The sequence below is a fragment of the Cololabis saira genome, chromosome 17 (genome assembly GCF_033807715.1).
Source record: "Cololabis saira isolate AMF1-May2022 chromosome 17, fColSai1.1, whole genome shotgun sequence".
In the NCBI taxonomy this organism is placed as follows: Eukaryota; Metazoa; Chordata; class Actinopteri; order Beloniformes; family Belonidae; genus Cololabis; species Cololabis saira.
Window position 1 is genome coordinate 14,601,397 of NC_084603.1, and position 17,339 is coordinate 14,618,735.

The 17,339-nt window shown below is 41.3% G+C and overlaps 1 protein-coding gene across 5 annotated transcripts in view; it reads right to left on the reverse strand.

Annotated features, from left to right (window-relative positions):
• Positions 1-2,376: 2,376 nt before the first annotated feature.
• LOC133464073 (sorbin and SH3 domain-containing protein 1) overlaps positions 2,377-17,339 on the reverse strand; it is a 78,791-nt gene continuing 63,828 nt past the window's right edge. For all 5 annotated transcript variants that reach the window (XM_061746044.1, XM_061746047.1, XM_061746042.1 and 2 more), the window contains 5 exons: positions 16,144-16,665; positions 11,107-11,202; positions 8,395-8,582; positions 8,120-8,226; positions 2,377-6,783 (listed from right to left, as the gene is read on the reverse strand). In XM_061746044.1, the coding sequence (XP_061602028.1) occupies positions 6,716-6,783; positions 8,120-8,226; positions 8,395-8,582; positions 11,107-11,202; positions 16,144-16,665 (981 nt within the window). In that variant the 3' untranslated portion in view covers positions 2,377-6,715. The remainder of the gene's footprint in view (positions 6,784-8,119; positions 8,227-8,394; positions 8,583-11,106; positions 11,203-16,143; positions 16,666-17,339) is intronic.

Here is a 17,339-nt window from a genome sequence, read left to right on the forward strand (position 1 = left end):
GCAAAAAAGGAGTAGGAAGAAGTGTAAACTTATTTAATCCTACCCCCATTCACTAATCATTTAACCCGTATTTATAAATACTCACACACTGTACTCACACTGCTAAATAACATTATCATTATTATTATTATTATTATTATTATTATTATTATTATTATTATTATTATTATTATATACTGTAATTATACTCACACACATACTTATACATACATACACATAGTTGAGTATTTCTATACATTTGTACACATGCCCATATAAATATTTATATAAATATACTTATTTACACCATACTATCTCTATATTAACTATAATCTCTATATTCACTCATCTGCTCTTTATTTATGTATATATCTACTTACACACATAATCACACACATGTATATATATATATATATATATATATATATATATATATATATATATATATATATATATACATACATACACATACATACACTGTACATAAATATAAACAAATCTGCCCATTCACCCAATAGTGTTATCTGCAGGCCCCAATCTGGTCACATTATACTAAATATTTGTCAATGGCTTCTCAGTCTTTCAAATAATTGGTTTACAGCGACAGCATTGCAAAACCATCACTGAATTTATTCCGTGCAAACTTGGCGTAATATCATGCCTGGCAGATATTAAAAGAAGATTACTATGTAAATATTATTAGTCATACTCCTGAACTCAGTCCCTCATACACAAACAGCAACTGCAAACACCAAAAATAGTTGTCAAGGAAATTTTCTACTATTGGCAAAATGGCACTTCAATACAGGAATATCCAGTCAAGAAAAGTCAAATAATTGTATGTCTCATTTATTTGTTGGATTGAATAAAAAGCAGGAGAGCAAGAGAGAGACAGAGAGAGGGAGAGAGGCCACATTTCTAAAGAGCAGTTAGAAATTGCTTGAAACTATCGTCAGAAATGTTCAGAAGTGTAGCAAACAACAATTTTCCTTTGTCCGTTTTTATATCTCAAATTGCTGATTAAAGGTATTAAAAAGGAAATTACTATTTAAATATTATTGCTCATGCTGGCATTCCTTAACTCAGTCCCTCATACACAAACATCAACGGCAAACACCAAAAAAATGTTTTCAAGGGACATTAAATCCTTAAATTACTACAGTTTTAGCCAGTTAAGAAAAGTCAAACAATTTTATGTCTCATTTATTTATTGGATCAAATAAAAAGCAGGAGAGCGGAAGAGAGACAGAAACAGAGAGAGAGGCCAAATCTCCAGAGAGCAGTTAGAAACGCAGCTGGAAATGCTTGAAACTATTGTCATAAATGTGTATTTGTCCGTTTTTATATCTCAAATTGCTGATTTGAGCTGACGCAAAAGGATCTCACAATAACAGGATGAAAAAAAATTAAGTTAAAATAAATAAAAACCTTATAGACTTATAGAGTGGCACTTGTTGACTACGTCACCTCCTGACTACGTCACAGGAACATTCCTGGAAAACCGAGCAGAGAGGCCCATCTTCTCTTTTCGCCCCTCTCGTCTGGTTCTCACTGTTTGTGTTAGGGATGTCAGTCTGCCGTTACGTCACCCTGTTATGTGCAAGCTTACCATTTATGGTAGGGCTTTAAAATCCCAGGATGTGGAATGTGCCGCTCCCAAAAAAACTGAATTCCTGCCAGGAGCAGGAAAAACGCCTGGGCAAACTCAGTGAATGAAACACACCCTTTCTTGTGGGATTATTACCATGGATTCACTCAATTCCTTATTTTAATATGCAGCACTTTCATTGTAGGGGGCCAGTCCTGAAGCTCTGGCTCTGCTCAGTGAACTAAGCCTTTAAACCAGGGGTCGGCAACCCAAAATGTTGAAAGAGCCATATTGAACCAAAAACATAAAAAAAAAATATGTCAGGAGCCACAAAAAATTAAAAGTCTTGTATGTATAAGCCTTAGAATGAAGGCAAATGGCGAAAGTCGAAATGTCGAGAAAAAAGTCGAAATGTCGAGGAAATAATCAGAATTTTGTGAAAAAAGTCGAAATGTCGAGAAAAAAGTCAAAATTTCGAGAAAAAAGTCGAAATGTCGAGATTAAAAAGCAAAGGAAAAAGGAAGAAAAAAGAGAGAAAAAAGAAAAAAAAAGGAAAAAAGAAGACAAAAAAAGACAAAAAAAGGAAGAAAAAAAACAAAAAAAGAGAAAAAAAGAAGGAAAAAAGGAGTAAAGGAAAAAAAGAAAAAAAAGAAGAAAAAAACTAAAAAAAAAGGGTCAACATTTTTGAAAAAGCTCCAGGGAGCCACCAGGGCGGCGCTAAAGAGCCGCATGTGGCTCTAGAGCCACGGGTTGCCGACCTGTGCTTTAAACCATTCTCTTTACAAGAACTAAACACAGATCACACCCAATATGGTTGAAATTGTTTATTAAATATTGCATAATATTGATGTCACAGCAGTGTATAGTACTTTTTTTTGTAATATTGTCAATGTAACAGCACTGCAAATTGAAGCAAACAAACCAAACCTGTTGCAGGTTGTGCGTCTCATCAAACTAGTCCGTTCTTATGTTTATTAATCGTTATGTTGAAGCACTGTGTCACACTCTTAGGTACTTGTACAGTAACAGACAAGTTCTTAGTTAATGTTACCCCAACACGGAGACTAAGGACTAACGGAAAAACCATGGTTACATTAAATAATGAATACATTTCAGTGACAGTTCAAACAAACAAAACAAAAAAACAAAAATTTTAAATGACAATGAGGCACAATTTTGAATCTAACATAAGGCATTATGATCGTCACAAATGGCAGCGTAATGTTCATATGCGTCCAACCTTCTGTGCAGAGTAACGCTCCACTCTGTGCTTTGCCACGAATCCTTCAGGCTAATAAACCATTTCTATTTTACATATTTACAATCCTTCTCGTGCCGTACTGCTCGACACTCTGCCCGCTCATCCAAGATGAAGTTCAGAAAATGATTTTACAAATGTGCGTACACGACCTGCACCACATTCTTGTGTTCATACATTCATACATCCCCTGATGTGTTACGGAGCACAAAAAACAAAAAAAAAAATCACAGAAACAAAACTATTGTGGAAACGAGTTAGTGATAAAAAGAGACGGAGCAAAAACACTTCTCTTTTTGTTCCATCGTGGAAGAAAAACCCAAAATAAATTAAACAAGGCTAGTGGTGAACGGACTCCTGACCAATCAGGCGACGCGTCCATGAGGGGATGGAGTCACAGAGAAACAAACACGTTTATCTGTGTGGAGGCTTCTGTGGTGAAACAAAACAAGTGAACATTATATCAGTGCTGCACAGGCAAACCTACAGTGTGATGTGAAACATTACATGTTTTGTCTTGCTGGGGGGGAAAAAACAAAACTATTTTGCTGATGTTGGCAGAATAGTGAGTGTATCTGAACAAGAGGGAAAGCCTGATTAAACAGCAACTGGACGTAAGGATAAAACCCCGATTGTACTGAATTTTGGTCAAAGCGCGTAGGCCAGGACTTGTTAAAGGAGCATGAGGCTCCTTTTAAGAAATGAGACTCTCTAGCGCCACCCTTCACCACGACGGCCGTTGGGGGTACTGCAGCCAACAGTGAAGCCGGCACGGGAGAACGGGGAGAACGTGCATGCAGCGTCAGGTGACGTCACATCCGCAGGACAGCGCGGAAATTCGGGACCGAATTGCAGCACATTTTGCAGCACACAGCCTGTTCAAGGCAACGGAGAGATACACTAGAGGGCTCATACTTTTTGGTTTGGAACGCTTCGTCTGACATTATTACTAGAAAACGTATACGAATTTTTTTCATAAATCCTGCCTCATGCTCCTTTAAGTGCGTATATGACTAGACAGCTTCAAAAAAACATCCGAGTCTGGTCTGTGTTTATCGTCACGGCACAACTGTGGCTAATACTTTCAGGTTCAAAAATCAAAAGAAGGTCAAATGTGGTTCTGGATCTAGTGAGAGTCTTATAGCTGTTCTTCACATGATGTTTTTGTGCAATCAAGCGATCATAAGAAGCTGTACTTTCTGTCTTCCATCTTCTAATTAGACTTGTATCAACAGAGACATGATGAGGGGAATCTTTCCCATGAGTCTTTTAAAGCTCATTGCGTTGGCCACCGTGATATATATTAAAACTCAATAAAGCAGGGGTGTCAAACTCATTTTGCTTGTCGGGCCGGATTTGACGAATTTTTTTCTCGTGGGCCGCACGCTCAAAATAACAAAAACGGTGCAAATTTTTTTTTTTCAAATTCATTTTTTTTACTATTGTCATCTAATCCAATATCAGTTTAGCTAATTTTAAAGGAAATATGCACTTTGTTTACACTCTAATTATTTCTTCAGGATCTTTTCTTGAAATTTCTCGTTTTTTTTCAAATTATGTAAGATACTTTTATTATCATTTTACAAAGATAAACAGAAACAAGTATGTTTTTTTTATATTTCGCTTTTTTATAGGAAATTTAATTAAAAGCAAAATCTTTCTTATTACATCCGAGAGTGTTTCTTTGTGATTTAGAGATTTTTCCAGTACAATTAAGTGTATTTATTTAAAAAAAATTGGCGCAGATATTTACGCCAGTGTGCCGAAAAAGTCAGCACTTCTCTTTTAACTGTTTTACTTTGTCACTATCCTCGTATTCAAAACTGAAATTCTCCGAATAAATATCTTCTATCATCTTTTTTAGCAGTGATATTTTTCCTGCGAAAATATATAACAGTAGTCAGTTAATAAAAATAAACGACCGTCTACAAAGAAATAAAATCGCCAAATGCATTCTAGAAAACTAAAAAAATGTTGAAAACTGCTCTATTTGTGGAATAACGATGGATTTGTAGAAGAAATATATTATAGGATATGCTGCGATTCATGGCAATTATTTATGCCTTCCTTTTTAGTAAATTAACATTTTGTTTTTTTGCGTTGGAAACTTCTCGCGGGCCGCATGAAAATCTCTCTCTCGAGCCCGCGGGCCGCATATTTGACACCCCTGCAATAAAGTGTACTCCTTTAGCAAACGCTCCACAAGCCAAGTATACGCGTGCTGCTCTAAACAGGTCATAACAGGCACTGAGAATAATCTGCAAGTACTATGAGACAGCTCTGCCCGAGACCAACGAGAGCAGAGACTGATGTCTGTGAGGAATTTATGAGGGGGAAAAAACAAGGCGAAGGAAAACAATAGTTATCATCCGTGTGTCACTGTGCAACAGGATCCACCCGGACAGACGGCGACTATCGCAGCGTCGGATGCGGGAGCCCTGTACTCTCAGGAAGACGTCGCTGATGCTTTGATAGAAGTCTAAGGAGCTCCGCCGTGAAGCGTTTGTGTGTGTCATGCTCTAATCTGATTGGTCTCTTACTGTTTTCACTGTGCATGCTGTATTTCTGCTGATCTTATACTTGTAGGCGTTAAATATGAAAATATGTGGCCACACGTGGACGGCCTCTTACGTTTCTGAAGGCATTTACACGTATATGTACACTCCGATCAGCGGGGGCAACGGTTTAAATAGTAAGCTTGTAAAATTATCATTAGTAATATATTCAGGTTGGCTTTCATTTGAAGTAAATAGTTATTGATTATAGTGAATTTAATAGGCGTTTTGAACAAAAAGGAAGTTAAGTGCTACCACGCCTGTGCTGCGGTCACGCTGAAGTTGGGCGTCTACCAGCAGCTACCTTAAACGCATCAGCGATCAGCTGATCGAATAAAACAAGTATGATGATCAAGCACAAAGTGAGAACCGCTGATGCACATGTGAACAACGTTGCTTCGCTTTTATGAGACAAGTAACATCTGTGTGCTGCATTTGTGTTTGCTACAGTAACTCAGAAAAAGAGAAGTCGACATGTTGCACACACAAGTGTGTTAATAACTGTAGAAAAACCCTTAAATGGAAAAAAACGAAGGCAATACTGACGCGGTATCTCAAGCATTTGAACCGCACCGAGTTGTGCAAGTTGCAATTGTTTTCAAAATCAGACAACACTGAGTTCACGATGATCCAGAAAAATGTAAAAGGACATGAGAGCCGTTTGTTTGAGAGGCCTCTTGCGTAAGAGGAAGAGGCTGCGACAGGCTCAAAGAACGAGTTATTGCCTCAAACATCTGTATGATCAGCTGATCCAAACACCAAACGTTCTTTTAGAAGCGAAATCAAAAAGGGAGTGATCTTTTTTTAATGAATTTCAATGGGTTTCGTCATACGTTGCCTGAAAGGTAGCTCATGACAAACAGCTCCAACCTCACATCACACAAAAAAATACATCCCACTCTTTCAAAAGTCCACTTCAGGTAATGAGACCCATCTTTGACCCTCCTGGCTCTCCTGCCCGCCTCTAAACGGCGTTGCTACTCAAACATACTGTAAAAATGACACGGACAAATCGGAAACTACCATCTGTGCAACACGAGCTAATTTGCGGGACCTTTTTTTCACAGACTTATTCCACATGTGGTGACGGACGAATTCTGCCAAGAAGTGAGTAATATGCGAGCGTTGGTGTACACCGTGCTGAGGTTTTGGCCAGCGTTGCTCGTCCCCCCGTCTTCGCCTCGTGCAGTTTGACATACCCCAGGCCCATCTGATCACTTTCCCAGACAAGATATATTGGCCTGGCTAAAACAGCTACTCTAACCAAGAGCCATGCGCGGTTGTAACTTCCCAAGCTCGACAGGCAACCATGTGTTACGGACAGATTAGATATCTTTACAGGTTCACTTCCTTTACGTAATTCCCAGGGAAAGTCCCAAACTGCTTTGTCCTCTTCGACGTACCTGTGCCAAAGAAACACAAGACGAGCACTGAGAAACTCAGAAAAGAGAAAGTAGAAGGACACGGTTTAAGACTTCAGAGTAGTTTTAGGCAAAAGGTAGCTAATAAAATCTGTCCATGCATGTTTATTGAACTCCGTGCTCTGCTGTCATAAAGAAACCCTCCACGGAGGGATGTGGTGCAGCCACAATGGTTCTACTTCCCCAGGAGCTCAAGGCCCTGTCCCAATACTCCCCCTACCCCTCGTTTTCATCCCTACCCCTACATTTTGCGCGTTCCCGTGAGGGTAGTGGTGTCCCAATTCCTCTTTCCACCTAGGGGTAGTGGGGAAAACTAGTGTAGTGGCTATGAATCTATCCCTACGGATCGAGGGATTTCAGATGCTCACTAGCTGAACTAGTGACAGAAAAATTTCCCAGAATGCTTTTTGTCGTCATTTGCGGACTGAATAAAAAAAAAAAAACATGACAGACATTTCTTATTTTTTAGTGAATAAAATCAATATTTTGAGTTAGTTTCTGCATAAAAATGCATTTTGATTACATTTCTAGCGAGAAATATATATTTTACTTTCATAATATTTACTCAGTGAATGTACATAATCACTCGTTTGCCCGTTGTTGCAAAGTCTTTTTCAAACCTCGCCAGAATAAAGGCTGATTTATGGTTCCGCGTTACACCAACGCAGAGCCTACGGCGTAGGTTACGCGTCGACGCGTGCCGTACTCCGTACCGTACGCCGTAGGCTCTGCGTCGATTAACGCGGAACCATAAATCAGCTCCGGAGCAGGCAGGCAGAAATCCCGAAATTTTCGGAGCAAATTTCTTAACAGGCGTAGCTACAACTGTTAGATTTCATCTATTAAACCAACATTTATCTTCCTAAATGATTTATTTCAGCCAGCCGTAATTCTCCACAGAGCTGCAGGTTTCTCTCCGGGACGACGGCGCAGGTTGACCTGGCGATCACGTCTGTACTCCAGCTGCTGCGCCCCGGTCTCATCATCGCCGAAAACATCAGATCAAATTTCTTAACAGCCGTTATTTGGATAAACTGAGCCCAGGTTGGGTATCTTAACGGTTAATTTTACAACTGAAAAAATATTAAAACTTAATAAAGTGGCATATTAACAGCGCTACAGCTGAAATTAAAACAGCTTTTAGCTCTCAACTTCCTGATTCGTGGTGGTGCTGAAAAGTAGGAGTAGTGGGAGTATTGGGACAGCCCCCAACTCTCATGTGCAGACCTTAGCTGTCACTTTACAGAAACCCCATACGCATCAATACGACACAGTGACTGCGAAGGAATTCCTAAGTAATACATCCTTCAGCACATACCGACAAACCAGCCGTCATCACATTTCTCCATGACGCTGACGAGATCTCCTTCCTGCAGCTCCAGCTCGTCGTCATTTTGTGGCACATAACTATACAAGGCTTGGAAACTGCAGCGGCAGAAAAGGAAGAAATTGGTGAAAAATGTGCAAAAAGCAGAGACAAGCAACATGTGTCTGATATCTTGATCAATATTTCAAAGGGTTGTCTTTGCTCCAAAGTATTAAAATAAAAATAGAGAATAATAAAAAAGATGAGCTGAAACAGATCTCACTCACATTCCACAGCTGAGACGGTTCGGCTCCGGACTGCTGCTGTGGGACTGGGGTTGCTGGGAAATGATGAGACATTTTTTACTGGGGTGGGGGTGCAGTCTATGGACAGAGTGATTGTGGTGGTGGGACAGGGTGCTGCAGTACCTCACCGAGGTCTCAGCTATATTCAAGATCTCATTACACACGGCCTCCTGATGGCGGTGTAAGGACACACACCAGGAGTCCCAGAGGAGGCCGGGGTGAGGACGGGGGTGGTGAGGTGAGGAGTTAGAGGAGGGGGGGGGGACGGGGAGGTGGGTCCAGTAAGTAGCAAGGCAGAAAAGGAAGTGATCCGTTAAAAAAGTAGAGGAGATGTTGGAGGAGCCCAGGAGAAACAGGCATGAAAAGGCCGGAGACCAGACAGGGAACATGTGGACAGGAGATATGAAACATTAGTTCACTTTTACAGGACGCTGAGCAGCGTGAGCGTGCAGCACAAACGCAGAGGTGACAGTTGAAAGGAGGAGCTTGACATTTTAGGAAAATCTCTTATTCGCTTTCTAACTGAGCATTACATGAAGATACTAGGGCTGGGCGATATATCGAGATTTTAATATATATCGATATATTTTCAAACGCGATATGGTATGAGTCTATGGAGGAGTGGATGAGTGAAACTGACAGTTTTAGATTTCATAATTCACACGCAGCAACACAAAATCATTAATTAAATGCATCATTAATTAATTAAATGCAGTTTTACATTTCATGATTCACACGCAGCAACACAAAATCATTAATTAAATGTGTCATTAATTAATTAAATCCTGAAATAATAAATATATTTTTTTACTTAAAATGAATTGTATTTTAATTAATTAATGACATATTGAATTCTAATTTTAATTAATTAATGACACATTTAATTAATTAACAATATATTTAATTCCCATTTTCATTAATTAATGATGTATTTATTTATTTAATTTTGGCACAAAAAATCCTGCATACGAGACAATATCGTTCATATCGATTTAAAAAAAAAAAAAAAAAATCAATTTCTTTTTTTTAAATGATTTTGGTATAGCTTATTTTGTGACAAATTGACTTGAATGTTTTATTTGAGATTTGCACAAATGTTTTGTTATTTGCACAACTGTCAACCTCAGTGGAAAAGTCTGCCTGTTACTGTCTACATTGTATTAATTGCACAGTGTATTTAAATGTAATGGTTATGCAGGAAAGGGATATTTGTTTTATTTTATTCAAAAAGCATTTTTATTCTATATATGCAGGCAGTTTATTTTTATTTCATTTGTTTTATACATTTTGATATTGTGCAGACCTCTGTTAATAAAGGTACCTGTGTGACATTTGGCACGAGGCTTTGTATTAAAACTGACTGTTTTTTTAAGGGTTTGCCTCAGAAAAAATGAAGCTAACAGAGATGCTATGCTATAATGCTTTGGGGGAAACCCCAATTATGGCACAGAAAAAATAGAGATATATATCGAGTATCGCCATTCAGCTATAAAAATATCGAGATATGACTTTTGGTCCATATCGCCCAGCCCTAGAAGATACTGCAGCTCAATGTGAAGCACAGCGGCGACTTTTCCTGCAAAGTTTATCTACTTTATATTGCAACACTGAGAGATTCCAGTTGGCATTCATGCCCTGGATTCTTGCCCTCAGTGTCTCCTGTCAGAGAAAATATATGGCACACAACCACCACAAAAATGTCTTTTAACTCCCCCCCCATCCGAAAGCTGAGGCCCCGGCGCGGCCGTCAGAGGAGCATGAATCTCAGCTGGCATCCTGGAAATTAACCGCTCAGGTAATCTATCCGTCTAGAATCCAGACGAGACCTTGATTATGACACTCGTTCTGTTTTAATGACGTACAAAAGTCTTAAACTTAAAAACTTCAGTCAGCTTTGGCTTTGCATTTATGCATTTATGACTTTAGCATAAATGTCAACATTAACTGCAACATTGCGGTCGTAGATCACCAAGATGTAGATCTACAGGACTGTCTCAGGAAATTAGAATATTGTGATAAAGTCCTTTATTTTCTGTAATGCAAAAATGTCATACATTTTGGATTCATTACAAATCAACTGAAATATTGCAAGCCTTTTATTATTTTAATATTGCTGATCATGGCTTACAGCTAAAGAAAACTCAAATATCCAATCTCAAAAAATTAGAATATTCTGGGAATCTTAATCTTAAACTGTAAGCCATAATCAGCAATATTAACATAATAAAAGGCTTGCAATATTTCAGTTGATTTGTAATGAATCCAGAATGTATGACATTTTTGTTTTTTTAATTGCATTACAGAAAATAAAGAACTTTGTCACAATATTCTAATTTTCTGAGACAGTCCTGTAGTTTACCCGTTTTGAAATCATGCGTGGAGGAGCTCTTTAGCTGCTGAGATAAGTTAAACTAAGCTCAGATAAGATAGTCCTTCATGTGCTGAACGTTTATCAAGTAAGCGAATTTTGATTTCCCCAAATGTCAAACTTTTGTAAGACATTTTCTCTTCAACTGCAAATGTGTGACATGCAACATGACTGAGACGTGATGGGAGTTAAAGATGAGGTAAGTTAAATGAATCTTTACGTGAGAGGTGTTTAAAATGTCAACAGATGAAAATGTGAGTTGAGGTACACAGGAAGGGTTTGAATCTTTCGGTGAAGGAAAACGCTCAACTATTCAACCAGCTTACCGCAAATGAGTTCACATTGTTGTTGTCCTGGATGTCGTAAAGCATCACGGGGCTCCTGGAGCTCCGCCCATGATGGTCCGCCTCGTTCTTCACAAACTGCAACACACAAACCCGGTGCAGATATTTGTGAGTTAAAGCTTTTGCTCCATAAAAGTCACTTCCAACCCGGCCCGGCCGTGTTTGTTGCTGTGAATAGAAAAGTCAAAACCGCAGCAGCTTTTTCTAACAGAGGGAACATGTGAAACCTATAAATACGGACCAGTAAAGATGTCACCGTCCTAAATAAACTCTCAGCCATCAGCGGCAGCCGAGCTTTTAAAACAACAACGTGCAACCGTACGCTGAATGTTACGAGGACAGGGTTAGCGTGAGTGCTCTGATCGATCCTGGTAAAGTACGACAGCACCGGTTAAAGGTCCTGGCAGAGACGGACACGACAAAACCATCACAGTCACGTATCAGAGTCTTTGTGCTACATTGTTTAACCTTCGTCTGGTGTTAGGGTCGCCACCGACCCGTTCTTAGGTTTTAAATTCATAAAACTACCACAAAAATCCGTTTATTGCATCAAGGCTTTTTGACTTTGTCAGGAACCTTTATTTCAACAAAATAATATAAAAAAAAATGTTGTCACTAAATTATAAAATGCTCTGGTTGAAATTGTTACCTTTGTGGGGTTAGGGTCGGTTTCGACCCGGTTATAAAATTATGCTTATAAAGCAATAATTAGAGCCAAAACTGAAATCATAAGTGCACTGTCAGACAGCCAGCTCCTCTCCCAGTCATGTGAGCTTCAGTGGATTCTCATTTTGGATTTTTGTTTTCCAGTTTACCTGCACATAAACAAAACAAATAAAGTCGAGCATTTCCAGACATGTAGGGTCAATTCACTCATATCACTTGCAAAGTGCACATCTCCAGTTTGCAGCATGCAAAGATGAGAAGAAGATTTACAGTAAGCCAAGTTCTGGACTATATTTTTGGTGAAAATGATAGAGACGACAATGAGCAGCGTAGTGATGCAGAGGAGCAGGATTCTGAGGAGGAAGACGATGTGGAGTATCATCCAGAAGATACTGACACATCTGGTGAGTCTGACGAGGAGGTCACTGGTGCTGAAGCTTATCCTGCTGAAAAATTCAAGTCCAAAAATGGAAAGATACTTTGGAGCTCAGTACCTCATGATGTACATGGCAGGGCAGCTGCTGAAAATGTCATCAAAAAGACCCCTGGAATCACAAGGTTTGCTTTGACAAGAGTCAGCGATGTCAAAACATGTTGTATTCATGCCATTGTCAATAAAAAAGAGTCATAATTGCTATGACAAATCTTGAAGGGGAAAAAAGTCCATGGCGACATGTGGAAAAACATGGATGAGGAATGCCTGGATGCTTATATTGGTGTTCTTCTTCTTGCTGGAGTGAACAGATCCTGCAATGAATCCACTGATCTCTGGGATGCATCGACAGGCAGAAATATTTTCTGGGCAACAATGTCACTTCCGACCTTTCGAATGATATCACGAGTCCTCAGATTTGACAACAGGGATACCAGAGCAAGATCTGACGAGCTTGCCCCCATCAGGGATGTCTGGGAGAAATGGGTGAAGCTCCTTCCACTGATGTTCAACCCAGGGCAAGAGGTGACAGTGGATGAACGTCTTCTCCCTTTCCCAGAAAAATGCCCCTTCCGGTAATACATACCCCGTAAGCCAGGGAAGTACGGGATAAAAGTCTGGGCAGCCTGCGATGCCAAAAACAGCTACAGATTTACACAGGCAAAGCTGCGAGTGGCATCCCTGAGAAGAACCAAGGAAAACGTGTGGTCCTTGATTTGACTACTGGCCTGCAGGATCACAATATCACTTGTGACAATTTTTTTAAGTTCTATTGCTGAAAAAATACTTTTGTTCCATTTCCTTGAGGTAAATGTATATGGGTCGAAATTGACCCATAACACCATAGATGTTATTATAGTTAATAATATTAAAATGAAAAAATAAATGAAACAAATTTATTTAGGAGATGTGTTCTAATACCCCTCAGTAATAGCCAGGAAACACAACAACCTTTTATTTATTCATATGATTTTCTTGAGGCTCATTTGACCAATTTTTTTAAATTGAAATCAAGGGCTATACTGACAAAAAAAGGCCCAGAGTTCCCACACCAAAAATATTAAAACCAATATTTTCATGGATAAGGAAGCCTAACAATGTAACCAAGAGATGAGAAACAAATTGGATGATGGATAATTGCTTTTAGTGTATTTTAGAGATGATTTAAAACACGGGTCAAAACCGACCCGTTAACATCGGAGATGGTAACAGAAAGCTAACACCAGACAAAGGTTAAAGCAAAGTTGTCATTTTTGTGAAGCCTTTAGGTCTACATGACATCTTCATATGGACGAACATCCTCCGTCATAAAGCCGCTTCACTGAAGCAAATCTGCTTTTCAAATCTACAGAAATGACTTAGCTTTATGTTCTAAATCTTTGTTACTACGTCTTTGTTTCCACATCCCCCAAACGTCAAACCTTAAGCTGAAGTCTCATAAAGTGAACAGGCGAGGCAGCTGTGGTCGATCAAACTGTGGAAACAAAGATGTCAGCTTTGCTTTAAGATGCACCAAATCACAAGATCATGAATACTTGTCCAGACTCTTTCGTGCACAGAGCAGGTGTCGTGGTTATGGCCGTGTCGTGTCCGGCTCATGAAGTCCGACTTCCTCTCGGAGTCCGTTTACAGCTGGGAAATCTGAAGCTCGCCACACGAGGAAAAGACACTTGGACGTCGTTGCATGTTAGTTAGTTCACACAACATGCAGACCTGAACCGACTTCACCATCACTCCGCAGATTCTCGTCTTGGTGGGACTAAAATCAGGTCCGGATCAAACGCAGGAGTTAGTTGCACACATGAAACTTCCACTCCCGTGCTTCTGTTCAGTTTTTGGAGAAATCAACCTGGGACCAAAACACCCACATTCACGAGTGAGCAGGAAGGAAGGAAGGGAGAAAAGAAGGAAGGAAGGAAGGGAGAAAAGAAGGGAGAAAAGAAGGAAGGAAGGAAGGGAGAAAAGAAGGATGGAAGGGAGGAAGGAAGGAAGGAAGGAAGGAAGGAAGGAAGGAAGGAAGGAAGGAAGGAAGGAAGGAAGGAAGGAAGGAAGGAAGAAAAGAAGGAAGGAAGGGAGGAAAGAAGGAAGGGAGAAAAGAAGGATGGAAGGGAGGAAGGAAGGGAGAAGGAAGGGAGAAAAGAAGGAAGGAAGAAAAGAATGATGGAAGGGAGGAAGGAAGGAAGGGAGAAAAGAAGGATGGAAGGAAGGAAGGAAGGAAGGAAGGAAGGGAGAAAAGAAGGAAGGAAGGAAGGAAGGAAGGAAGGAAGGAAGGAAGGAAGGGAGAAAAGAAGGAAGGAAGGAATGAAGGAAGGAAGGAAGGGAGGAAAGAAGGAAGGGAGAAAAGAAGGATGGAAGGAAGGAAGGAAGGAAGGAAGGGAGAAAAGAAGGAAGGAAGGGAGGAAAGAAGGAAGGGAGAAAAGAAGGATGGAAGGAAGGAAGGAAGGAAGGGAGGGAGGAAGGAAGGAAGGAAGGAAGGAAGGAAGAAAAGAAGGAAGGGAGGAAAGAAGGAAGGGAGAAAAGAAGGATGGAAGGAAGGAAGGAAGGGAGAAAAGAAGGATGGAAGGAAGGAAGGAAGGAAGGAAGGGAGGAAGGAAGGAAGGAAGGAAGGAAGGAAGAAAAGAAGGAAGGAAGGAAGGAAGGAAGGAAGGAAGGAAGGAAGGAAGGAAGGAAGGAAGGAAGGAAGGGAGAAAAGAAGGATGGAAGGAAGGAAGGAAGGGAGAAAAGAAGGAAGGAAGGAAGGAAGGCAGAAAAGAAGGAAGGAAGGAAGGAAGGAAGGAAGGAAGGAAGGAAGGAAGGAAGGAAGGAAGGAAGGAAGGGAGAAAAGAAGGAAGGAAGGAAGGAATGGAGAAAAGAAGGAAGGGAAGAAGGAACAACATGCAGACCTGAACCGACTTCACCATCACTCTGCAGATTCTCGTCTTCGTGGGACTAAAATCAGGTCCGGATCAAACGCAGGAGTTAGTTGCACACATGAAACTTCCACTCCCGTGCTTCTGTTCAGTTTTTGGAGAATCAACCTGGGACCAAAACACCCACATTCACGAGTGAGCAGGAAGGAAGGAAGGGAGAAAAGAAGGAAGGAAGGAAGGAAGGAAGGGAGAAAAGAAGGATGGAAGGGAGGAAGGAAGGAAGGAAGGAAGGAAGGAAGGAAGGGAGAAAAGAAGGAAGGAAGGGAGGAAAGAAGGAAGGGAGAAAAGAAGGATGGAAGGGAGGAAGGAAGGGAGAAGGAAGGGAGAAAAGAAGGAAGGAAGAAAAGAAGGATGGAAGGGAGGAAGGAAGGAAGGGAGAAAAGAAGGATGGAAGGAAGGAAGGAAGGAAGGAAGGGAGAAAAGAAGGAAGGAAGGAAGGAAGGAAGGAAGGAAGGAAGGGAGAAAAGAAGGAAGGAAGGAATGAAAGAAGGAAGGAAGGGAGGAAAGAAGGAAGGGAGAAAATAAGGATGGAAGGAAGGAAGGAAGGAAGGAAGGAAGGGAGGAAAGAAGGAAGGGAGAAAAGAAGGATGGAAGGAAGGAAGGAAGGAAGGAAGGAAGGGAGGAAGGAAGGAAGGAAGGAAGAAAAGAAGGAAGGGAGGAAAGAAGGAAGGGAGAAAAGAAGGATGGAAGGAAGGAAGGAAGGGAGAAAAGAAGGAAGGAAGGAAGGAAGGAAGGCAGAAAAGAAGGAAGGAAGGAAGGAAGGAATGGAGAAAAGAAGGAAGGGAAGAAGGAACAACATGCAGACCTGAACCGACTTCACCATCACTCTGCAGATTCTTGTCTTCGTGGGACTAAAATCAGGTCCAGATCAAACAGGAGTTAGTTGCACACATGAAACTTCCACTCCCGTGCTTCAGTTCAGTTTTTGGAGAATCAACCTGGGACCAAAACGCCCACATTCAGGAGTGAGCAGCACCGCAGATGCAACACCACACACCATGCAGAAGATACCTCTGCAGGAAAACTCCGCCTGTGTCCCAGGGCGGCCCGGCCCCCGTCCCCCTCCGAGACCTCCCCCTCCGTCAGCTCCTTCTCCCCCCTCAACCAGCCCTCCAGCACGGCGCCGCTGGCCGGGCTGGCGCAGCGCGACAGGTGCGGGGAAGGAGGCGAGAGCAGGAAGTCCTCCCTCTGGGGCGGGGTGAAGGTGAGGAAGGGAGTGGTTGAGTTGGGCCGGGGCGGGTACGGCGGGGGAAGCGGGGAGGCGGACGGCGAGGCCATGGGGGAGATGCAGTAGGGGCTGCCCGTGATGGGCGGCACGGGGCTGGCGGAGTAGGGCGGGGGCAGGTACTCCCCGCAGCGGTAGGACACGGTGGGCAGCGGCGGCAGGGGAGGGGTGGGGGCGGCCGGAGGACTCCCGGCTCCCACCGTCAGGGAGATCCACTCGGAGGAGATGGCGTGGACTTCAGGAGACACGGAGCGGCGGGGGGAGCGGGGGAGCGGCAGGGGGGAGGTGGTCAAACGGTTACGATTCAGCTTTTTAGCGCAAATGGATGATGGAGACACACGGAGGAGGAAAGCAAAGGAGAAAGGAAAAGGAAATGAAAGATGAGATCACCAAACAAAACAAAAGGAAGGTGTCCAGGTGAACATAGGAGACAGGTGTCATACATTTACTAGTGTTGTCCGATCGATCGATCGATCGGGCCCGATCACGGCATTTTCAAAACATCGTATCGGCCAAAAAAGTATCGGGACATACCTAGTTATTAATGTTTTTAATATACCGTATTTTCTGGACTATAAGCCGCTACTTTTCTCATTCGTTTTGAACCATGCGGCTTATACAAAGGTGCGGCTATTCTGTGGATTTTTCTTCCACCGCCCGGGGCGCTCTAGCCGGAATTATTAACTAATTATTAACTATTAACTAATTAAAAACTAAGACAAAATAAATGCAAAGAAGAATACGCTACTTCTTCTTTAGCAGATAGAAGTAGAAGCAGATTTCAAACAGGTAAATAGATAAATAAATACCGGTTATTTTCTCTTGGTTCTGTCCCGTTTTAATCAGCAAAGTTGCTGCCGTGTTAAAAGACACTGTTTGGAAAGGATCTATTTAGGTACAAACATGTACAGTTCAAAATCCTTCTGTACATGTAGTAAATATCTAATCTAACAACATAAATATCTGCGGCTTGCATATCTTT